Genomic DNA, 25,369 nt, shown 5'->3' on the forward strand with positions numbered 1-25,369 from the left:
CTCCCACCAATAAGTGAGTCTTCCTAGTGTAAAGGACCGATGGTTTGTATAACGTGTCGGAACAAATGGCAATTTGTCGAAAATTGCATTTTTCCTAACTATACAAACCTGAGGTCCTTTACACTTAGTCCCACCTCATGCCATCCCTCCCTCTGCGTTTTCCTGGGCCTAAAGCAAAAGTGATTCCTCGCCTCCCAGTCGTGCGTCGCGCGCACTGGCGGACAAGTAGTTAACTACTTAACCCCTTGTTCGAAGCTTATGACCGTTCCAGCTGCCGCTAAAGTAATCTTTCTAGTGTAAAGGACCTCAGGTTTGTATAGTTAGGAAAAATGCAATTTTCGACAAATTGCCATTTCACCTGTGTTTATGAATATTATCCATCCCCATGACTTGTAATGAAACCTAATTTTTGTGGTCTATGAAATCCCAGACACATCTGCCTTTTGTTTGGTAAACAAAAGAGAGGTAGTACTTAATGTGTAGCCTTGTGTATCTCCACCATTGGTTTTGTAAGTCCCCATTAATTGAATGACTTGTGTATCTCACTTTTTTATATCCGGTGAACTGTTAAATTCTCATTGAGATCCCAAACTTTTCCTAGAATTCTATTAAATTCTCACTGAGATTCCAGACTTATCCTAAAATTCTGTTAAATTCTCACTGAGATGCCAGACTTTTCCTAGAATTCTACAGGAGTTCCCTTGATTCATTGTCATTATTATAATTTTATTATTTGTTTTAATTTTCTCCCTTGTGTTTTATCATACTCCATTAAGGCATTCTTAGTTACAGTGATAATAATCCTCAGGATTGTGCTGTGTATCTTTGCTGGCTGAAGGTTTTCACTTCCATTATGTAGGGTATTACTACAGATATATGTGATATTATGCGAAGGTCTTTTGTAAATACATTGTTATTTTTCACAGATTATGTTCTATATTTTGTGGGTGTAAATCTGACAATTTAGTTTTTGTGTTTTGGCATTCATGTCTTATTTTTTAAGTTAATATGTATTGGTTCTTGCGGTACTGCCATATTAGCCAATCTTGTTCAACTGTTGAGAATAGACTAAGAATTGTTTTTATCCAAATTGACTTAAGGAAGCAAAGTACAGTATTTACATCTGCTACCTCCTATAGACAGGGTGCTTTAAAATGTCATGCATTACTCAAGGAATCCAAATTGCAGGAGAAGCATTTCGATCTCCAATTTGTAGGCATGTTGAATGCTTGTGAGATTCCTCTCAAACTTTATGTCGAAACTTTTCTGGTTCAAAAGTGGATTAGTTTCCAAAGACTACCAGATTTGATAAACTAGTATTAAGGTGAGAATTGAAAAGTTATATGCTTACTACTGAGACCATCCCAACATGTCATAGCCATTTCCTTATACGTACTAGAACACTGGAGGCTATTGGTAAATTAAACGTACATATTTCTTTAATAATATCATAGCAGTATTCATCTGTTCCTCTTTGGGAACTACTTAATGCTCGAATTTGTAAATATGCTTTGCAATTTTTTCTAAAATTGTTGTTCCAAGGAAGAATGTGTTTGACATTTCCGGGAGGGCTTCATGCCATACAAACTGCATTCCCATTCTTACTGATAGCTGAAAATCCAATTCAGTCAATGTCCCCAACCCCTAAAGACATCAAAATTATTTTAAAAAGCTATTTTTAATTCGCATAACCTTACTGAATTTAATTATAAATACAGGGTGTGTATAGCATGCGTAATTGTTGTTTGGTGTAAACTGCATATATTGTGCTGTAGTTTTCAAAGAAATTTTTAATTTTTATAATGCAAAATATGGTTTTATCTATAATACCATGATTGCGAAAAGTTTTTCTCTATAAATCCATGAATCATATGTTGCCATAGTTGTAATGAAATTTTAATGGCACCACCTTGTAATTTTTAAGATTTTTATTTTTTTTTATTTGTGATTTTTTGATAATATAGAGTTTAATTGTAATGGGTTTGCTGGGAAATATGTTTATTAATCAGTTCATCATCGTATCCTTCATCAGTAATGCAATAGCCTCAGTTGTATCTATAAAATTTAATCTGCACTTGCTTTTGAATTCTATCTTTTCAATTGGCCAGCTCTGTGAGAGTTGAAATTTTTATCCCATTGGTCTGGTTATACAATAATTTTAAATCTGACACAGGAGCACTAGATTTTACTCAATATTGATTGTCTTTCTGGGTATCCAATGCCCGAGAGTGTTGTCTTTGCAAAAGGAGGACGATTCAGAAACCCAAACTAGATTTGGGTTCTCTTTTATATGGACAGTTCGAAGGAAATAATGTGTGTTCTCACCAGGGGAAGATTAATTGAAAATTATGCATGATTTTAGTAATTGTTCTATGATGTGCTTTAAGTGGGTGCGATATGTAATTCTACTTCCATTGTATATTTAGAAGGCATCATATACGTATTTAATTTGTCATATATTTACTATGCAGATATCTAGTGTATGTAGTACAGTGCTTAGTACCTGAGACTTCAAACTCAATCTGTTCCAGAAGTCTGGTTGAAATGCGATTCGTTCGAAATATGAAACAAAAAAGGGATTTTGACGAAGGAAAAATCTATTTCTGGGGAGAGACCTGTGTCGGCCAGTGAAAGATCCTGCTATCCACTTTTCTAGTATAAATAGTTTCTAAATATACCAGAGAAAAAAGCTAGCATGGTATGCAGAGTTTACTACCCTCGCGCGAGCACCCATGGAAGGGTGGAAGCTTGGAAGCATCCGGCACTCCCATAGCCAGCGCCGGAGATCCGGAGTGGAGGAAACCTGACATCATCTCCTGTATAGGCTTGATTTGCTCAGCCACAATGTCAGAAACTGACTGGCCGGAGATCTCAGGTCCGGAGGCGCGCCACAAGGACTCAAACCTTTTATCAACTGCTTCTCTAACCTTCGTCATTAGAAGGTTAGCGAGCAGGTCATGGTCTACGCCGGACTCCGCCGCCTTGGATTTTGCGGACTTTGATCTCAATCCCTTTGGAGGGAGAGAATCCTTGGCAGCTGGTGACTTATCGTAAGATGTCGACGGCCTAGGGGCCGGAGATGACTCTGCCGCCACTGACGGAGTCGGCTTTGATCCCTTGGGTAGGGATTTTGATTTCACTGATTTCTCCTTGGGACGGACTGACCGTGAACCTTCCCGAGTAGGGGTGGACTTGGCGAAGCCCCGGAAAGAAGAGGTAGAAGAGGGAGTAGGACTGAAGAGGCTACCTGCCTCGCGTACCTCACCTCTTACCTGCTCTCCCAGGACCATGGGTTCGGTGTGGATGCTGATTGCAGCCACATCCCCCAGCAACTCTTGCTCGTCCGGAATGGGGCCTTTCTCCGCATGGATGGCGTCGATGATCGGGGCCGCCAGACTAGGTTTGACCGATGCTGACGGCGAGCCTTTGAAAAGAAGGGTCCCCAGGCTGGCGTCCAGGATGTAGGGGCGTCCCAACGGAGCGTTCCTCCCATACCCGGAGACCCAGTGTCTCAGGTCCACCTTGGCACTCTGGCGGCTGTCCTCATCCGTCTGTTGAGGAAAAGGAAATTAACTCTCCCAACATAGAAAACTAGTTTTAAATGGGCAAATTGCATGGTTTGATACAATTTTTTCTCATGAAAAAATAGTAGGGGGGGTTTTTTAATGCTTACCTGATCATTGACAAGTAGCAGTACCATGCCGTAGCATATGGTGCAGCCCTCCGGGTGCCAAACCGTGTAAGGCAACTCTCCCTCCACAGCTATGAAGGAGATGGAGCAGTTGGCGTGGGACCAGCACACCTCGTGTCCCACAGGCTCGATGAGGGAGGCGGAGCACCCCTGCGCCAGGCAACGCACCTTCTGTAAGGGAAATTATTAATGAGCAACGTCCCCAAGGAGGATATGGAACTTAAAACTAGGTAAGTTCACGAATTACCCATTAATAATTACCTAATGCATGCACAAATCTTAATGATAAGAACATGCATAATTCATAAACAACAGGCATGTAATTCACTGAATAATTTCTATTTAATAGTTAATTGTCCGTACTAGGTCCCATTCTTGGGTCTTTTGTAGGCCTAGTGCTTGCTACCCAATATCCGTCTGACTATGAGGACGGACCTCAACTCTGCAGTCCTGGCTGGACCGGAGGGCTACGTATAAACGTAGGCGTCTACCAAGACTCCGAGAATGGAAACCGATCAACCGTAGGTTTACCGGGAAACTCCGGTGGCGGATGTGAGGGTGAGTCACTCTCCATCGGTACCGCAAGGGTCCGGAGTTATTCACTGTACAATCCTCCCACTCTTGGCTCACCTGAAGTCTCATTCCCTTTTGTCTTAGCCCCTGGCTGTGGAATTGCCGGAGATGGCGGGTCAGGGGAAGAAAATTCCACATCTGACGATGCCTACCTCCATTAAAAGGGGGTTGGGGACAAGCCCCTTACTCCAATTCCACTGTTAACGGAGACGTAAGGAGAGACAACAGAGCGCCTAAGTAAAATACGAGCTGCCAGAGCTATGTACGCCATTTGGCGGAACTCTGGCACTCTAGCACTGAGCTGAATATCCCTTGCTCCCCGTCCCCTATTCTACCCGTCCCTCTCCTCCCCCCCACTTATGTGTAACTCAAGCTGACTTCTCTTAGCAAGAGTACTAGTACCGCAAGTTATAATGGATCGGCTGGGCCGAGCTATAAGTGGGTAGGGGGGGTGGGGTGGGGGTGGGGGTTGGTGGTGGTCGGTCGTGGATGTCTGGCTACCTGACCGATCATAGGTGGCCACCCATCAGTGGTTGTGTAGGCTACGCCCGTAGGGGTAGTAGTATGATTGGGTCCATGGCCTGTTGTGGTTGGTATAGCCACCGATTGGAGTGGCCACCCATTAGTCGATGTGCAGGCTACCACTTGCAAGAGTGGTAATGTGACTGGGCCTATGGCCCGTTGTGGTTGGTACAAACATCGGTTAGGGTGGTCATCCATCAGGGACATAGGCTACCACTATAGGGGTGGTAGTGTGACTGGGCCCATGGCTCACCATGGTTGATATCACAACCAGATGGGGGTCCTCGACCGAGAGGTATAGCCTACCACTAAGGTAAAACTGAAGGAGGCTAGGCCAAGACGAATGTTAACCAGACCTTTTATAGTACAGGAAATACAATTTTACACAATGAAACTAACAGACACACATGAACTTGATAATGAGGCACTATGAAAGAGTTGCGAAGACTATTATATGCTCCCATGTAATTGTGAAGTAACTGGTATGGACTTTCACCGGCGAACACAGGTCGACCCAGAAATACCCATTTGAATTACAGAGAATGAGGAATATTTGTTCCAGCAAACCAAAAAATCCCCCTTTACCATTTTTCTCTATTATTAATCTGTTCAAAATTTAAATTAAGTGTGTAAAGTAATGTAAAAGTAAGTTATATGAAGTAAAATTTATGAAAAAAATTAGTTTCCGTGTACAATTTATGAACTGTTTGGTGAAAATGGTGCGTGGTCAGCTAGGATGGAAGGTGGAGAGACGGAAATCCTTTGAGGGAACCGAAATGGTCACAGTAGGCAAAGGGTGATAGTCAATTTTTTTCACAAGGATAATCAAAGGAATTGTGTGCATGCCTGACTATGTCGAGAGAGAGAGAGAGAGAGAGAGAGAGAGAGAGAGAGAGAGTAATCAGTATGTATGGTTGTTGATGTGTTTAGACATCACTTAGAATTTAGGTGCAAGAAAGAGATTAATTATGCCACAATACATCAACTTACTGTTGGCAAACAGCAGAATTAAAATAGTCATGAGGATTTTGCAAACAAATATAAGTACAGTGGAACCTTGACATATGAAAGTCCCAACTTACGAAAAATTCAAGTTACGAAAGCGAATAAGAAGATTTTTTTGCTTCTGCATACGAATATAATTCAGGTTACGAAAGGGTGTTACTGTAAAGTCCCGAGATTCGCCCAGACCACCGAGAACAATTTTAAAACTCACGCGCCGCCAACTGAGTAGACTCACCACCATCCTCCTGTGACACCGCTGTAAGATCCTGCTCGCCTATTGGTCAGCATCTCTCCCATCGTGCATCTACGTAAAGGCATCCTTCGGCCCCTCTGTAGCAGCATAGTTATCGTACACGCGGAATCCATTCGTTCACATATACGATTTCGTTTGTTAATGTAAATTCGTGTTAGTGATTTCGCTTTGTACTTTATCGTGTTGTGTGAGAACTTAATTAGTACATAACTCAATTGCGTATAGTCATGGGTCCCAAGAAAGTTGCTGAAGTTCATGGAAAGAAGAGGATGCTTTCTATGGAGACAAAGGTGGAGATCATTAAAAAGTGTGAAGCTGGCATGCGGTTGAGCGTGATCGCTAAGGAATACGGCCGAAATCCGTCGACGATAGGCACCATTCTTAAGCAGAAGGAAGCTATCAAAGCAGCTACACCTTCCAAGGGCTTGACTATTCTGTTCAACAAGAGGAGCCACGTGCTTGATGAGATGGAAAGGCTGCTTCTTGTATGGATAAAAGACAAAGAAATCGCTGGCAATACGATATCGAGACGGCAATCTGCCACAAGGCCAGCGCTATTTTTGGTGATTTGATTGCCCAGGCCGAAGACGACGGAGGAGAAAGGACATTGACACCAACCCCAGACTTCAAGGCTTCTCATGGGTGGTTTGAAAAATTCTGTAAACGGACTGGCATCCATTCGGTGGTGCAGCATGGGGAGGCGGCCAGCTCGGACACGAAAGTGGCTGAAGCCTTTATTAAGACTTTCGACGAGATGATGATCAACGAAGACTACAGTTCTCATTAAGTCTTCAACTGCGATGAGACTGGCCTTTTTTGGAAAAAAATGCCTCGTCGGACGTACATCACGCAGGAAGAGAAGAAGCTACCCGGGCATAAGCCTATGAAAGACAGGCTTACGCTTGCACTATGTTCGAACGCCAGTGGGGATTGCAAGGTGAAGCCCCTACTTGGCTATCATTCGGAGACTCCTCAAGCTTTCAAGGCCCACAAAGTGCTAAAGGAGAAGCTTCCAGTGATGTGGAGGGCTAATGCGAAAGCCTGGGTAACGAGACTTGTTCGCCGAGTGGGTAAATCTGTGTTTCGGCCCGACAGTGAAGAAATTCTTGGAAGAGAAGCACTTCCCTCTGAAATGTCTGCTGTTGTTGGACAATGCCCATGCTCACCCTCCTGGCCTCGAGGAAGATATCCTAGCAGAGTAGTATTCTTTTATCAAGGTTCTTTATCTTCCGCCTAACACCACCCCTCTCCTCCAGCCCATGGACCAGCAAGTGATATTGAACTTCAAGAAGCTGTATACGAAACATCTTTTCAAGAGATATTTCGACATCACCAATACCACAAACCTCACCTTGCATGAATTTTGGAAGGAGCATTTCGATGTTGTGATATGCATCCGACTTATCGATCAAGCTTGGCAGGAGGTTTCGAGGCGAACCTTGAATTATTCGTGGAGGAAACTCAGGCCTGATGCCGTATCCGCTCGAGACTTAGAGGGATTCAACGTGGGCGAAGCTGATGCAGATTCAGACAGTTGACGATCCTGAAACTGTTTCGCAACCAGATCTTGACGAGATCGTTGCTCTCAGCAAGTCCATGGGGTTGGTCATCAACGAGGACGACATCAATGACCTTCTCGAGGAGCACCAAGAGGAGCTTATGACGGATGACCTGAAGGAGTTGGAGGCCATGCAACATAACGTCGTTCAAGAAGAGTTTTCTAGTAGTGGCAATGAGGAGGAGGAGGAGGACCCTATAACAACGGCAGAAATTAAGGATGCTCTAGCTGCTTTTCATAAAGTGCAATCATTTGTAGAAAAGAGACACCCCAAAAAGGCTTACACAGGTTGTATGCTTGCGCAGTTCGATGACGTTTGCCCGAGTCGTTTTAGGAACATTGTGAAAAGCAGACATAAGCAGTCTTCCTTGGATAGTTAATTTTTAAAGTGGCCTTTAGTTGGAGTAAGCAAACAGGAAGATCCAAGTGATACAAAAAAACAGAAAGTTGAAAGTGGTGAAGAAATTGAAATTTTGTAAAAAAACAAAAAAAAAAAAAAAAAAAAAAAAAAATGTAAAAATAAAAAAAGACCAATAAAAAAAAATTTAATTCTAATTTTTTTTTGTAAAGTTAAGTGTTAATGTTTTCTGCCATTTGTTAATGTGTTTTGTAAAGTTTAGTGGTAATGTTTTCTGTCATTTTTTAATGTGTTTCTAAGTTAAGTGATCATGTTTTCTGCCATTTGTCCTCCTCCTCTGACACCACTTTCGGAGATCGCCCCACTCGAAAGGTAAGGTTCCACATTTTACTACATATGTACGTGCATGTACGTACAGTATTTCTTGTACCCTGTACACTAATAAACTTTATTTACAGGTAATCACAGTTAGGTTAGGTATTGAATGGTCCAAATTGTTGTATTTCAGTTTATTGGTCAATTTAGCTTTATTATAAAATTTACTGTTTTTTTTTTTTTTTTTTTTTTTTTTTTTTTTTAGGGCTTGCAATGAATTAGGCAATTTACATGTAAAATGTGGTTCAAGATACGAAAAAATCAGGTTATGAAGGCCGCTTCGGAACAGATTAATTTTTTATCCTGAGATACTACTGTAATAAGTAAAGAATGCAAGTAAGAAAAGGAGATTACCCCTTAAATGCCTAAGGGGTATATTAAAAATCGTCTCCCGTGTGCCAGGGGGGTCTCAGAGTGAGCGCGGAAGCGGAAATTTTTTTTTTTTTTTTTTTTTTTTTAAATCACAGCGCGCTTAGTTTTCAAGATTAAGAGTTCATTTTTGGCTCCTTTTTTTTCATTGCCTGAAGTTTAGTATGAAACCATCAAAAATGAAAAAAATTTTCATTATCATATACTATAAATAATGCGATACAGTTACCATCCGAGTTACGACCTGCGCAAGTTACGTCCACCCGTACTTACGACAGTGTCCGACAGGGGTCTATTTTTTTATATTTGGCGGCGTTTACTGTTTGGCAGCGCGGTAGCGTAGTGCGTGCGGCGCGGTATGACAGTTACGACGGCGCCGGCAGCACAGCATCCCAGGGCATTCCGTTTAAGATTTTATTAGTGCTTGACAATGCGCCTGGCCACCCGACGCACTTGGATGATCTTCATCCTAACGTGCGCGTTGTCTTCCTTCCCCCTAATACCACCCCCCTAATCCAACCCATGGACCAGGGTGCGATTTCTACGTTCAAGGCGCACTACGTAAGAATTTCCTTTGACCAAGCCATCGAAGCTATGGATGAAAACCCTGAGCTGACTTTGCGGGATTATTGGAAATCGTACAACATTTACCATTGTATCAAGCATGTCGCTAAAGCTTGGGATTTGGTGACAGAAAAATGTATGAGTGGTATTTGGAAACACTGCTGCAAACGCTTCCTCAGAGATTTTGTTGGCTTCGATAACGAAGAGGAATTAAGCAAGGTCCGAGGAAAAATTGTTAGCTTGGCAAAGCAACTTGAGTTAGGATGTGATGAAGAAGAAATTGAAGAACTGATAAGTGAAGAACCTGAGGAATTAACAAATGAAGAACTGTTAGCAATAGAAGAAGAAAGGAAAGCTGAAGAAGAAAGAAGAGAGGAAGAAAAGGAAGTTGTAGAAGAGGAGGAGCCCGAACGAAAGTTTACTGTAAAGGGATTATCGGAAGCCATACAAATGCTTAATACAATGCTGCATAAATTGGAAGGAATGGATCCGAATGTTGAACGGTTTGCCCGGATAGAGAGATCTATGCAAGAAGTAATGAGGCCATACAAAGACTCTACCGATGAAAAGAAAAAGCAGAAGATCCAAACGACACTTAGCATGTTTGTCAAACGAACACAAAGCCCGCCTCATCCAGCATCGAAGCCACCCCCACCCTCCCTGCCCCTACATCGGCCAGCGCAGTAACCACCCCTCCCCCTTCCCCATCCCCTGCCTCGCCTGACTTAACAGCTGATCTTTCTTTCGACCGTGCGTATGAAGAAAGTGTTGATGACGTCGAACCAAGCACCAGTGAACATTAATTTTGAGTGTTGTTTTGCTTATTTTTTTACATGCATATGTATTTTCTATTTTGTACTACAGTACTGTATGTTCTATTTTGAACTGTAACTTTTCTATTTTCGTATTTTGATCTTCATTTGTATTTTTGTATAATAAATTCAACTGCAGTAATAAATATTTTATTTCTAAAACCATATTATATTAAGATGTATGTACGTAGTATATCAACTAAGCAACTGAAAAAAAAAGCTAAATACATTGCACCTACAGTATCAATATTAAAAATATCTCTATGATAAATGATAAAAGTGTGAAACTAAAAGGCATAAAAATGATAAATACATAAACAGCTTGTACGTATAGTACAACAGTAATATTATTCAACAGAAAAAGTATGATAAAAGTGAAACTAAAAGGCATAAAAATTATAAATAAACAGCTTGTATATACATATGTACAGTAATATTATTCAACAGAAATATATGATAAAATTATAAAAGTGAAACTAAAAGGCATAAAAAATGATAAATAAACAGCTTGTATATACACAATAATATTATTCAACAGAAAAAGTTACTTAAAAATGCAACACATTCATATCATATGTCCTCGAGTACAGTATAATCTTCCACTTTAACCGAGTACTTATAATCCACGTGTCGGCCATTTTGGCTGGTATTTTCGACTAACGACCATTCTGACATACGACCTGTTGGTCGGAACGGATCTAGGTCGTAACTCGGATGGTAACTGTATATGATAGCGCAAAAACAAAATTTCATATATAATTGTATTCAAATCGTGCTATGCGCAAAACGGTTAAAGGTGAAGAGTTAATTTTTTTTTTCGTTGTAATGTACACTAAATTGCGATCATTTTGGTATATAACACATTGTAAAACGATAAAGCAACACAGAGAAAATATTATCACAAAATGATGCATGAATTCGTAACGCGCGGACGTAAACAAATATTTTTTTAAATTCACCATAAATCTAAATATTGTCCTAGAGACTTCCAATTTGTTTCAAAATGAAGACAAATGATTGAATATTACTATACTGTAAGAGTATTAGCTTACAATTGCAGTTTTTGACCATATCTGACGAGTTAAAGTTGACCGAATGTCTAATTTTTTTATATATTTTTTTTATATGCAATTATTTCGGAAATTAGAAAAGCTACAACCTTCAAATATTTTTCGTTTTATTTTGCATAAAATTGCGCACATTTTCATATATAAAACTCTATGAAATGCCTAATATTAAACGGAGCAGATATTCCGAGAATGCGACGTACGCATTTCGGAGATTTGCGGCGGAGAATCTGCGCACGGAGGGAAGGAAAGTTTTTTTTTTTAATTCACCATAAATCTAAATATTGTGCTAGAGACTTCGAATTTATTTCACGATGAAGATAAATGACTGAATATTACTAGACTGTAAGAGTTTTAGCTTACAATTGCGTTTTTCGACCATTTCGGTAGAGTAAAAGTTGACCGAACATGGTTTTTTTCTATTTATCGTGATTTATATGCAAATATTTAAAAAATGAGAACAGCTACAACCTTCAATTATTTATTGTTGTAATCTATATAAAATTGCTCACATTTTAATATATAAAACTTTATGTAACGGCTAATTTAAAATGGTGCAAACATTACCACAATCACACGTATGATTTTTTCGGAAGAGTTACCGTGCGGACGTAAAGAAAATGTTATTTTTTTCATAAATTCACCATAAATCAAAATATTGTGCTAGAGACTTCCAATTTGTTGCAAAATGAAGGTAAATGATTGAATATTACTAGAATATAAGAGTTTTAGCCTACAATTGCGTTTTCCGACCATTTCGGTAGAGTCAAAGTTGACCGAAGGTTGAAAATTTGTCACTTATAATTTTTTATATGAAAATATTTCAAAACTTATAAAAGCTACAACCATGGGTTGTTTTTAGTTGTATTGTGCATGAAATTGTGCACATTTCCATATATAAAACTTTATGTAACGGCTAATTTAAAATGGTGCAAACATTACCACAATTGCACGTATGATTTTTTTGGGTTTTCGGAAGAGTTATCCACCGCGCGGACGTAAGGAAAAAGTTTTTTCATAAATTTACCATAAATCGAAATATTGTGCTAGAGACTTCCAATTTGTTGCAAAATGAAGGTAAATGATTGAATATTACTAAAATGTAAGAGTTTTAGCTTACAATTGCGTTTTTTGACCATTTCGGTAGAGTCAAAGTTGACCGAAGGTTGAGATTTTGGCACTTATCGTTATTTATATGAAAATATCTCAAAACTGATAAAAGCTACTTACTTACTTTACTTTACTTTAAGGCTGATACAGTTCCTCTCCATCTGTCTCTATCCCAAGCCATTTCCCTTGCTTCCTCTAAGTTTTGGATTTCATCCTCAAGATCCCTGACAATTATGTCTATCCACCTCGTTCTTGGTCTGCCCAGCAGTCTTCTTCCTATTTGTACTGCTTTCAGTGCTCTCCTGGGGTCTCTATTCCCATCCATCCTCTCAACATGTCCAAACCATTTCAGCCTTTCCCTCTTCAACTTGGTACTGACTGGCCTTTGCGTCAATCTCACCCTGATGTCTTCATTTCTAACATAATCATCCCATTTAATGCCAAGTATCCTCAGCAGCTTCATCTCAAAAGCATCCAACCTTTTCTCCTCTGTTCTGGTCAGTGCCCAGGTGGACGAGCCATACATCAGGACTGGTAGTACTACTGCATTGAATATTCTCATCTTAGTTTTCAAGCTGATTTCATGCCTTGACCAAACGTTTTTTCTCAGAACCTCAAAAGCTCTTGCTGCTCCTAGTTTTCTTCTTTGTATATCTTCAATTTGCCTCCCGTCTGCTGTTACTACACTTCCCAAGTAAACAAACTTCTCAACTTGCTTGAGTTCCTGTCCTCTGATTGTCATATCCTCCATGTGCACCCAATCATCATCCTTACTCACAACCATGATCTCGCTCTTCTTTGTGCTGATGTTCAAGCCAAAATTCTGTGTCTCTGTCTCCATCCTCATTACCATACCTACCAGCACCAGCCATGTATCAGCAACCAACGCAACATCATCAGCAAAGTCCAAATCCATAAAAACTTCTCCACCAATACTAGCCCCTCTGTTTTCATTCTCCATCACTCTTCTCATTATATGGTCAATATATACATTAAACAAGGTGGGTGACATAACACATCCCTGTCTTAGCCCACTTCCCACTGGGAACCAGTCACTTTGCTGTCCATCCAGCTGTACACAGCTGCACACTCCTTGGTACCAGTTCTTTAGTATCCTTATCACTTTTCAGTGGTATACCATAGTGTTCTGCCACTCTCCACATTCCATCTCTCCATTTACTGAATCAATACGCCTTTCTCCAAGTCTATAAAGGCACAGAATATTGGCTTTGCATACTCCCATCTCTTCTCAATTATCTGTCTTAAGGTGAAAATTTGATCCACTGTTGACCTTCCACTTCTAAAACCACACTGCTGTTCTCTAAGTTTCTCTTCTACTATAGGTCTTATTCCATTAAGTATTACTCTCATGAATATCTTCCCTGGGACTGACAGTAAACTTATGCCCCGATAGTTACCACACTCCCTTTTGCTTCCCTTATTTTTATATATTGGTATCATAATTGCCTTTTTCCAATCACTTGGTACCACCTCTGTTTTCCAAACTATGTTAAAAACAACTCTTAATGCCTCTATCATACTTCGTCCTCCTGCTGTTAGCATCTCTGCAGTTATCCCGCACACGCCAGCAGTTTTTACATTTTTTACAGATTTTAAGGCCTCTTTCACCTCTTCTGCACTAATATCTCCTTCTTGTACCTCCAGTGCCTCGTTTAAATCTGCAATGCACTCATCCCTACCGGTAGTATACATTAAGGAGTCTTTCAAAATACCTTGCAAACAGATTCCTTTTCTCCATTTCGTCTGTGACCAAGTTCCCATCTTCATCCAACATGCCATCACTCCCTCCAAACTTTTTCTGGCTTGCGTTCCTCAAGAATCTCACAGCTGCAACATAGCCCTGCTCTCGCCAATTCCATAGCTACTTCAACTTCGGTAGCTCTTTCTTTCCAAAACATGTTTTGGTTTCAAGCTTGTCATCCTATCACCTTAGTTTTCTCTCAGCTTTCTATTTCTTCGTCTTTTTAGTTGTTGTTTCTTCTCTAGGTCTTGTTCATCGTCCATTTGAACTCTCAACCTTTGTTGCTCTTCACTTAAAACTTTTGCTTCATCACTGAACCAAGGTTTGCTGTTACTTCTCTTATAACCTAACACCTCTGTTGCTACGGCCTTAGTATGTGAACTTAATATTGCCCAGGATTCCTCTGAATCCATATCAATATTTTCCATACCAATTAATGCCGCAAATTTGCCTCCTACCTTCACCTCATACTGTTGTTTAACTCTTTCATTTCTCAACTTATCCACATCAAACTTTATAGTTCTCCTTTTTTCTTGATTGGCCTGTAACTTTATTCTAATCTTGGATATTACGAGTTTGTGGTCAGAAGGAACACGGCAGCCCCTAAAAGTTCTGGTGTCTAATATAGACTTCTTCCATTTCTGATTTACAATAACATAATCTATCAAATTTTGTACCAATCCATTTGGGGACACCCATGTAGTTTTGTGCTCTAATTTATGGTTGAAATATGTGTTTGTTATAGATAACCCAGATGCACATAGCTCTAGGGAGTCTTCTACCCATTATCATTTCTAACTCCAATTCCAAATTTTCCAATTGTTCCCTGAAAGCCATCATACTCTCTTCCTACTTTAGCATTAAAATCCCCCATCAGCAACAACATATCATGTCTTCTAACCCTCTGTATAACTCCAGTTAGCTACAATCATGAATGTTTTTTGTTGTATTCTACATAAAAATGCGCACATTTGCATATAAATACTTCATGTAACGGCTAATTTAAAATGGTACAAAAAATATGTCAAAGTGACGAAATAATTTCAGAGATGTGTCACTGATACTTTTTAGTGCGGCAAGAAAGAAATTCGCGCTTGCGCGCCTGCGTAACGATTGTAAACAAAACACCTTGATCCGTGAACTCACAGCATACCCCAAGGCACGTGATTCAAGAGTTTTAGGCTGGTAGGCCTATAAGTATTTTTCCGCGAATTTTTAAAAAAACTTTTGTATGTCGATGTAAAATACGTCCAGTCAGCACCCGAGAAACAAAAAATGTCGACGTAAAATATGTCCACTCGGCGTTTAAGGGTTAAATAACTTTTTACAAGGAAGTCATTTAAACAAACAACTGAAGGCAGGCAGAAGCTGGACACAGTGCCAGTTTTTTTTATTATAGAGCCGAGTTACTTTTACAGTGCAAAAAAGTCTTAAAAAGCAATTGTCACTCGATAGGTATTTTACCGTAACAAAAAGAAGTGATTTGGGAAAATTGAGTGTAAGTGAAAGAAACGGCCGAATAATTATCCCACCCCAGCTGGTATGTCAGTGGGAAGTAAATCAATCTCCTACCCATAATCCACCACCATCCTTTCCCTCACTTCTCCTCTCTATGATCTCACCCAGTGCACCGAACACTGGCTCAAGTAAGGCTTTTTTATATTTTATATTACTGTACCATTGCATTTGATTGTTTTTGTGTTTTATCATTAAATTTATGGCAATTTAGCACTATTTTTTATGTAAATTAGTACTGCTTTTACAATATGTACTGTCTCTTCTTCTCTCCTCAATATTATCACAATGCCTGATAGTTTAAAATTATTAATTAATTATTCCTCAAGAATATAAACGCTACCTCCCTTTATCTCAAGTTACCTGTACATCAGTGCAATGACGTGGTTTTTTTTCTTTGTTTATGGTAAATTTTATTGTGAAAAGCTTTATTCCTTTATTTACTATTTTGTTGAATTTGGTTATTATTAAACTATACTGTCTCACTCTGTCCACCAAACACTGGCTCAATTAGGGCTATTTTTATATTTTTATTGTTTATGTATTGCATTTGATTGTTTTCATTTTTTATTATTATGTTAAGTTTATTGTAAAATTCCCTTTTTTTACATGAATTGTTATTGTTTTGACATACATACAACAATATTTTAACTTTCTCTTCTCCTTCTCTCCTCAATATCAACATTCCTTCATGCAGTCTCCAAGTCAGCTGCACATGATGTCACCACGGTGACATATGATTTTGTACATCTTTTATGCTAAATTTAAATTGATGTGTTATTCTTTTATTTATTTTGTTGGATATGTTTATCATTAAATTATGTATTTTAAAGGAAAAACCATTTTGATAGTTTCTCTTTAAGATGCAGTAGGCCATCAAATACAAGGATAAAACAAGATAATTGGTCAGTTCAAAGTACGTACAAATATTGTTCGACAAACTATACAAAATTTTCTCGAAAATTTTGTTTAAAAGGCAGAATGTTCAACAAAAGAAAAGTTCAATAAGCGAGGCAACACTATTATTATCTGTGCATCATGTAATTTCTTTGGAACCTAACTTTTTTGCAATTGCTCCACAGGTGACTCATTCAGCCAGTATTTACAACAGCCTCTTGATTGTACTGCAATGGTGTGCTGGTGGCAATCAGCTTCCATCAATGCCAATGTAAAGGCAAGTCATTAATCCAGTAAATTTCTCAGATTATAATTCATGACAGCTTTTATGGTTGTTACTTTGAAATTTCTTGTAGGTTGTATTTTTGAATAATTCTATAGTTCATGAAAAAAATACATAAAACTGCAGAATGAAGGTGTTATATATGCAAAACCTTTTATAACTTGAGAAGACAGAGAAAAACAAACAACAATAGACAACTATGCAATGTACCTAAAGAAAAAAAAATTTGAATAATAGCTAACGTAAATAAGAATATGTATCATACGCAGTACTGGGTAAAATTAAACCTCGACAAATAGTCTTTGCTTTCATCTTAAAATTGATATTATTGAAAGAGAAAAATTGAAGTTGGCTCAGTGAGAAAGCTAAGTTCTAACCACAAGACAAGACTTTGTCTGGGAGACTTAGTAGTCTGTTGGCAGACAAAATCTGTAAACAAACCAAGTCTGTTGTCCACATGGCCATGTCTGTCCAGTCATAATCTGGGTGGAGGTGACCACAGTATGACAATTGCAGCTTGAATCTTAGCCAGAAGAATAGTCTTATTAGCTCGTTGGATCCACTTGTTAAGTCTCTGGAACTGCATTAGTTAATATCATCTTGGATTAAACAACTCGACTCGGATTCATATTGGCATTATTTTCTTACAATATTAATATGTAATAGTAAAAATAACTGTGTCTATGTACTGTGAAAATGGCAAGTGGAAAATGTCATCAAAATAATGATTCAGACTGTACCTACATTTATGTTGTTAACTAAGTAGACCTGAAAACCACTAAAACAACAATCGTACAACCTCCCCAATTGGTTTTACATTTTTTAAGTTTAAATTATCATTACCATTATATTATTATTAGCAGTGCTGTAGTAATTGTAGAGCAAAACTGTAGCCTCAAGAGTACCAGCAGAGAAAGCATTCCAGTGAGGAAAATTAATTAAAGAAGTATATAATGTGATGATGAAAAGAAAGTTTTACAGAATGGAAAATGATTGTAAAAAGGCAAAAAATTAAATTTATATTAAATATGATACTACTTAAAAATCAAGTACATCATAATTTCATATAACTAGTAACCATACATATGGAATAAACATAAAATATATATAATAACTAACACCTAAAATAGAAATTTATGTATAAGGCAATATTACCTTGGATATCAAGATATATTTGATTTAAATTATAAATATATTATAATCCTCATGTTTACAGTATCTGTGTTCCAGTAAATATTTTTATTTATGTAATATATATGCAATTTGAAAATTGTTTTTCATATAGTACACATACAGTACCTTTTTCTTGTAGTAAATCTAATGCATTGGCTCTTTGCATCAATCTTTGTTACATTTGTATATCTGGTAATCTTGTACATTACTCACCCCAGACAAAATCTTGTGTCTTTGCTCAAAGCTCTCTTCACACTCTTCGACGTTGTGTATGCCCGAACAGAAGCTGGGAGTCTGGCAGCCAACAAATTTCTTGTTTTTGCCTGCAGACAAAGTCTGGATGTGTAGATGGGGTTTTAGACTGTTAATTTTTGGAGTCTTTTTACACATACTAAAGTCAAACCTACCTTAATTCTAGTTCCTTCATTCTTTTGTAGTAAATGAAGAAAATTAATACCTGTGACAAGTGTGTGATCATGAAATTTTGTAATCATTACCCAGTATGTTAGTTAGTAAAAACACTGTATAGTATCTAAGAGAAAAACTTAACAATGGAATTGAATTTTTCAACAGATGGCCCATGCTACTGGAATTAATTGGCCTGCCATAGGTTCGGCAGGTATGCCTCCAAGTAAAATACTGATTTTTGCACGTCCTGAACAATTTGATCTGGGTAAGTTTTCCTTGGTTTATTTTGTATTTGACTTTGATAGTGATTGATATTCTTTTCAGTAACTGCAAAATATTGAGTAATTTACAAATAATTTTAAGATGGGATTCATATTCAGAAAGCCTTGAAAACACTTCATACTTTTTTTTAGCAGCCCTAAATTGCTTTCTATAAGTTACAAAAGTAAAGATTTGAGTTAAAGGAAACGAGAAGCTTTGCCAAGAATTCAGATTAAGTTCTTTATCATGTACAATGACCCTTAGTTGAATTATGGTAAAATATCAGCTAATCAACAAAGATATTGTTACTGAAGTTTAGCAAGCCAAAGATACTACTCATTATTGTATTCGGAATTTCTGTGATGACCAGCAGCAATGTAATTCCCATGTCAGATGTAGGTTTAGAAGAAGAATGGTCACAGAACACTAATTAGATGTAGGTTTAGAAGAAGAATGGTCACAGAACACTAAATTAAAACACCACCAGCTTAAAAGATTGTTGCTATCAAGTATGCATCCTCCATTTCAAGTCAAAAGCACCACAAAAATCTTTTTCATATCAGTAACTTAACAAGTAATTACATAGCTAAGTATTTTAACTTGCACTGCAGCCTTTCGTAAAAATTTGCTTCTATTGCTTTTTTATATAGGTGACAGGCTCTGCCAACTATCAGAGTACTGTCCTACTCCTTTAACCTGGGAAAAGACATATCGGAGGTCCAAGGGAGGCCAGTTGAGTTTGCCCACAGGTAGTACCCTCATTTGAGCCTGTTGCACATTCCCAGGTATCAACAGACAGCCACTGGAAAGGCGTTTTGTTGGTTGTTCACCAGTTGTCTAGTTCCGAGCATTCCGGTGAAGACAGGAGGCTCCACAAGGCTTTCTAGATTCATCACATCTGCTTAAGTGGTATAAGAAGGCTAGTCTCAGCCCACAGCCATCCTGCAGTTACACGGTGGACCCCTTGGTCCAGCATCCACTTCCCACATGGGACAGTCTGAAGGCCTTCTCTCCCTAGGGCTCAGCTGTTGAGTACCCTTACCTGGCCCCCAAGTGCCTAACGAACCCCAGGCGCCCATTGTCATCGTACAAACGCCTGGCTCCCGAGGTCCCTGTGCCAACTCTTCAGCACCATTCATCAGCTTCTGAACATTCAGCATCCACTTCAAAACATGGGTCTCCTCCTTTTGATCAAGATGAGCCATCATTGGCTCCCATTAAACAACAGTTGGATGTGATAATGAGCTTACTGAAGAAAGCCCCCTCCATCTCCCAGACTTCTCATGATACAACCCTGTCTCCAGTTTCCTCAGGAGAAGAGGACTTTGATTAAGAAGCTACCCCTCCTTTGGCCTATGCAGTGCTTATTCAGTATCTCCTGACAAACTTTTCCTCCTTTTTTGCACCAGCTGCAACAAAATTAGACTTCCCAAGATGGTGCTTTCATAGTCTTCTAAGAAGGCTCGTAAGGGAATTGGAGATTGGCTTTCTGCCAAGAGGGATCAGTGCAAAGTATCCTTCACCTTTCCTCCCTTGTGCTTATTCCATAGGAGGTGTCTGTCCTATGTCACCAGGGAAGCTCCTTCATTGGAAGTTGCTGCCTCTGGCCTCATTGACTTGTCCTGATGTTTTGCGTTTTCATTGGTGAAGATAATGTTTTTGTTGGTGGAACTAGACCACCACGTGGAGGACCTCTTCAAAGTGTTTGAAGTTTTTAGTTCCTTGGACTGGACATTTGGAACTAGCCAAGAGGATCAAAGATTTCAAGGACTTTGCAGGAGACATGGCCTCAGACTGGCTAAGAGTCCTGTCCTGCAATAGACAAGGCTATTAGGGATGGCTCTCTTGAGCTTGCTGCTCTTTTTCCTTTGGGAGTTTTAAAGAAGAGAAAACATTGGTGCTCCTTTACCACTAAAGGAGTCATTCAGACCTAGAAATCAGCCCATTTGCTTTTGCCGTTAGACTTTCATCACCTTTCCCCTCAGAACACTGTAAGGAAAATTGCTTCGAACCTTCAAAAGAAATCTACTATACACAGCATTTACTGTCGCAATCTTCCAAACGCCCCAAGGATTCGTCTGCGTTTGCTCCCAAGATGGCCTCTTCACTCCAGCAGTAACCCTTTCATGGAAGTAAGTCCAGGTCACTCCCTAGGACTCACTCCGTTCCAATGTCTGCTTCTCAGCCAGATCCATTAAAACGTGATCAACCAAGTATTTGCTCAAGAAATGAGGAGGAAGTCCTTCATGCACCAATGGGAGCCAGACTCTTCAAGTTTTAAGAGATGTGGATGATCAGAGGAGCAGAACCATGGATTATTAAGGTTCTGAGGGACAGCTATGCCATCATGTTCTTGAAGGGACCCCCTTCAGTCACTTCTTCCATCATATTGATGGCCTACTCAAGAAACTCAGAGAAACATTTGGTCCCTTGAAGAAGGTCTCCCTCATTCTAAAGAGAGCCATAGAAAAGTTGAGGACATCAGAACAGAGGGCTTCTACAGCCATCTTTTTGTAGTCCCCAAAACATTTGGGCATTGGAGACCAGTCCTAAATGTCCTAAGCACCCTCAACCTGTCTATCCGGAAGATGAAGTTCAATATGGAAACTGTATGTGTTGGTAAACTCCTTAACCTTAAGTGGAGGGGCAAGGACACAACTTAAATGTAGGTTCTAAATGTCTATTGTAGAAATATATACAAGATCCAGGGGACAAACAGCAGCCAGCTTAACAAATAGACAGACGAGACGAGACTGCCTCACGAGGGCAATAATTACAATGTTGCCAATACTTAAATGTTGCCATATCATATTACTGGACTTAACATGGGATACTCTAATGGCGCGCAACATGTGAAATAATGTTTGAACATAATAATACTGGTACATGTGAAATGCGTCTTTTTCATGTACCTACACCTCCCTCCCCCTCACGCTCGTAGTGCATTCTCGAGCGGACTCCTTTTCCATGAGTCTTTGGGAACGACGTGGGTTTACTGGAGGAATACTGACTAAGGACTCTCTTTCTAGGTCCTGGCTAGGGGCCACAGGGACAGGGAGAAAGGGGTCACTATTAGTGGGTGGCACCAGGCGAAGAAAACGACGATTACGCCACCACACACGACCACTAGGGAGACGAATTTGATAGTCTCTTGACCTTCCATGACCCATGACAGTGCCAACTTTGTCCCAATGATGAGAGGTCGGGTCTTGAATCCGAACTTACTGTCCGACACTCAACGTGGGTAAGGGGTGGGCATGCTTGTCGTACTTGGTCTTTACCTGCTTGTAACGAGCGGCAGCAAGGCGGTCACAATCTTCGGTCTTGACCTGCCACTCCTTGGAGAATGCTTGAGGGTGGGTGGGGCAGGGATACATGACCTGAGAGGACAGCCATACAGGATCTGGGCAGGAGAGCGTCCAGTAAAGTTAGGAGTATTTCTGAGCTCCAATAAGCCTCGGTCAAATGCTTCACAATCAATGTTGCCAGATGGGGCTGTTTTGAGGATGAGGTGCTTGATCGACTTCACAGCGGCTTCAGCGTGACCATTCGATTGTGGGTAGTGGGGTGAGGTTACCATGTGTCGAACTCCCCATCGCTTCATAAAATCCTTGAACTCTGCGCTGGTGAATTGGGGGCCTCCACCTGTCCTTAGGCGAAGGGGGACACCAACTTCACGGAAATAGCGGCAGAAGATCCTGATAGTATTGGAAGCGGTAGTATCGCCTTGGCAGGGTGCGACAACAGGCCATCCTGACAGGCGATCGACGACGACGAGGAAAGACTTCCCTGCAACAACAAAGAAGTCGGCTGAGACGGACTCGAAAGGTCTTGTCGGGTTGTCGTCATTCATTAGAGGTTCCTGCGGCTGAGATGGCTGCAATGTCTGACATGCCTCACAAGCTCTGACTTTGTTGGCAATATCAGAGTCAATGCCAGGCCAGAAAACTGACTGCCTTGCTCTGCGCTTGGTTGCTTCCACACCTCTGTGGCTGTCATGCAAGTGGGACAAGGTGCGACGACGGAGAGCGGCAGGAACTACAACCCTTGCTCCATACAGGACAAGGTCACCATCAGCGTAGAGATCTTCAACGTAGTTTCCAATAAGGAAGTAAGGAATTGTGAAGGTCATATCTGTTGCGAGAAATCCTGATGTGACACAATCGAAGTAGATGAATATACGTCAGGATCTGCTTTCGCTGCGTCACAAGATCCCTGAAGTATCCTGGTCGGGATCCTGAGCTGGATACCTCGTCTGAAAGCGTAACGGCGTTCACAGCCATGACAGTTCGAAGATGAGCAGCGGAAGAAGCACCCGAGATCTTGTCCTCCTGTGTGGGGTGGCTGACTGGGGCGCGAGACAATGCATCCGGGATGCACAGCAACTTACCCGCACGCCACACAGCTGTAAAGATGTAGGGCGAGATTTTCTCCTTGAGGCGCTGGAGACGAGAGTTCTCGATGGCATCCAGCGTATAACTGTTCAGAATAGGTTTGAGAGGCCGGTGATCCGTCATCAGAGTAAAATTCTGTAGGCCTGCTAAATATAGCCTATATTTCGACATTGCCCAGACAACGGCTAGCATCTCAAGCTCGATGGTGGCATATCGTGTCTCTGCGTCAGCGAGAAACCGAGAACCACACTGAACTAGACGCAGGTGTCCATTACCATGGTCCTGCAGGAGGGCATATCCAATGCCGTTGGAGGCGTGAAGCGTCCGTCTGAAGAACAAAACAGGTAGGTCTGGGTCAAAGAGGGCGAGAACTGGTGGACTGGTGAGAGCTAACTTGACACGTTGAAATGCTTCATCATGGTCGGGGGTCCAAACAAATAAATGTTCTCTTGGGACTCATCAGGGGACGTAAAGGTTGGGCTGCAATGGAGATGTCAGGCGTGAACTCCGCTAACTGGTTGACCAATCCCATAAACGATCTGAGGTCTGTCAGGTTAGCAGGGGTTGGGAAATCCTTGATGGCACTGACTTTCTGCTTATCAGCTGAGATGCCGTCTCCTGAGAGATTGTACCCACAGAAATTCACGGAGGGTGCAGCAACCACAAATTTATCCTTGTTGAGTGTGATCCCAAACTTGCGGCACCGGGTGAGCACTTCGTGGATACGATGAAGGTGTGTAGCGTAGTCTTCGTCGTGGAGGAGAAGGTCGTCTATGACCTTAACACAGTTTTGGACACCTTGAAGGGCCATATCACCTCGCAGCAGAATGGCGTCTCCAGTAGCTGCGAAGCCCATCTGGTCCTCTGCAATGTATGAACCGACCATATGGCGTAATAAAGGTGGTTAAATGCTGATCTTCTTTTGCCAGTTCCATCTGCCAGTAACCATAGAGAGCATCAGCTGTGGTGAAATAACGAGCCTTCGGGCCTACACTGCGAATAGCGGCGTAGGGTGTGGGTGAAGGATGGGCTGGACGAGAAACCTGGCTATTTCAACTTGGTCAGATCGACAGTAATTCGTACTCCTGTCCCATTCTTGGAACGACGACGAGAGGGTGGCACCAAACTGAGGCGGGTCATCACCAGCAGGTTTGATTATCCCTTGGGCCACCATGGAGTCAAGCTCTTCTTTGACTTGGTCCTTAAAAGCGAATGGAATCTGTCTTGGGGAGTGGATGGCAAAAGGCACTGCACCGTCCTTAAGGTGGATTCTCATGGGAGGACCAGCCATAGGCTTGAGAGGAGCTGTCTTCAAGTCTTCTTTCGAGACCAACACATCTTGAAACTCTTGAAGAAAGTATTCCTTTGCTGCTGAAGGTGATGTGGTCGCTGAGATGGGTAGCTCCTTGACTCTATTAACGTGTTTGACTTCTAAAATAGGTTTAGGGAAATCAGGAGATATTATGGCCAGTTCCTCACAATGACCATAGGATAAAAGTGGAAATTCCACATTTTCATGCACTTGAATCCTGGCGAGACAGGATCGCTTGCCTAGTGTAAGGGTAGCTTGTAATATACCCAGAGCAGGTGACATTGGAGATCCATCCGCGGTGAACGTCGCACTTTGCGGAGGCGTCTGCAAACAGCTCCTGGAGATACCCAATGTGTCAAGGTGCTGCTTTCCAATAACAGTGACATCGGCACCTGTGTCTGGTAACATGCCAATGCGAGACTTAACATCGCCAAATGATAAGAGGACACAGATAGGTTTGGGCGTCTTGGAAATGGTGCGAGGCGATCCTAGGCGACGACAGCTGGTCCTTGAATCTTGCGATTTGTTGTTGACTGAAGAGGCACCACTGTTGCTTGAAGATCTGTCCTGACGAAGATTCTTCTTATTCTCCCTACAACACTTATCGAAGTGTCCAATGCGGTGACACAGACGGCACTGGACCTTGCTGGCAGGACACTTCATGGTCCTGGACCAATGGCCAACGCGGTCGCAGCTTTTACAAGTACTGTTGGCCGCAGGGCATTTGTCTTGATCATGCTGACGAGCACAGTACTGGCACCAAGTTGCTGGGTTAGGGTTTCGACGAAGGTGGATGCTTTCTGCTTGACTTCTTGCTTCTCTTGTAGGCCGAAACAGCACACAGCTGATTGGGTGGGGCACGTATGGCAGAAGTTGCAGTTTTAGCCGCCTCATATGACTGACAGGTGGTGATGAAATCTTGCAAAGAAGAATTGGTATCCAAGGCGATCAACTTCTGAACCAAGTCCGCGTCTCGAATGCCCATCAAGATAATCATTTTCAGCTGGGTCTCTTCACATGCGACGGCGGTACCTGGGCATAAATCAATCTCTTCCGCAAGGCGTCGAAGTTTCACATAGAAATCAGCGAAAGATTCTCCCTCCGATT

At 40.9% G+C, this 25,369-nt stretch overlaps 1 protein-coding gene across 5 annotated transcripts in view; it reads left to right on the plus strand.

Annotated features, from left to right (window-relative positions):
- Positions 1-25,369, plus strand: part of LOC135198771 (sushi, von Willebrand factor type A, EGF and pentraxin domain-containing protein 1-like) — an 810,178-nt gene that overhangs the window by 110,204 nt on the left and 674,605 nt on the right. For all 5 annotated transcript variants that reach the window (XM_064226685.1, XM_064226687.1, XM_064226686.1 and 2 more), the window contains 2 exons: positions 16,617-16,708; positions 18,461-18,560. In XM_064226685.1, the coding sequence (XP_064082755.1) occupies positions 16,617-16,708; positions 18,461-18,560 (192 nt within the window). The remainder of the gene's footprint in view (positions 1-16,616; positions 16,709-18,460; positions 18,561-25,369) is intronic.

This window comes from Macrobrachium nipponense, chromosome 22 (genome assembly GCF_015104395.2).
Source record: "Macrobrachium nipponense isolate FS-2020 chromosome 22, ASM1510439v2, whole genome shotgun sequence".
Taxonomy (NCBI): Eukaryota; Metazoa; Arthropoda; class Malacostraca; order Decapoda; family Palaemonidae; genus Macrobrachium; species Macrobrachium nipponense.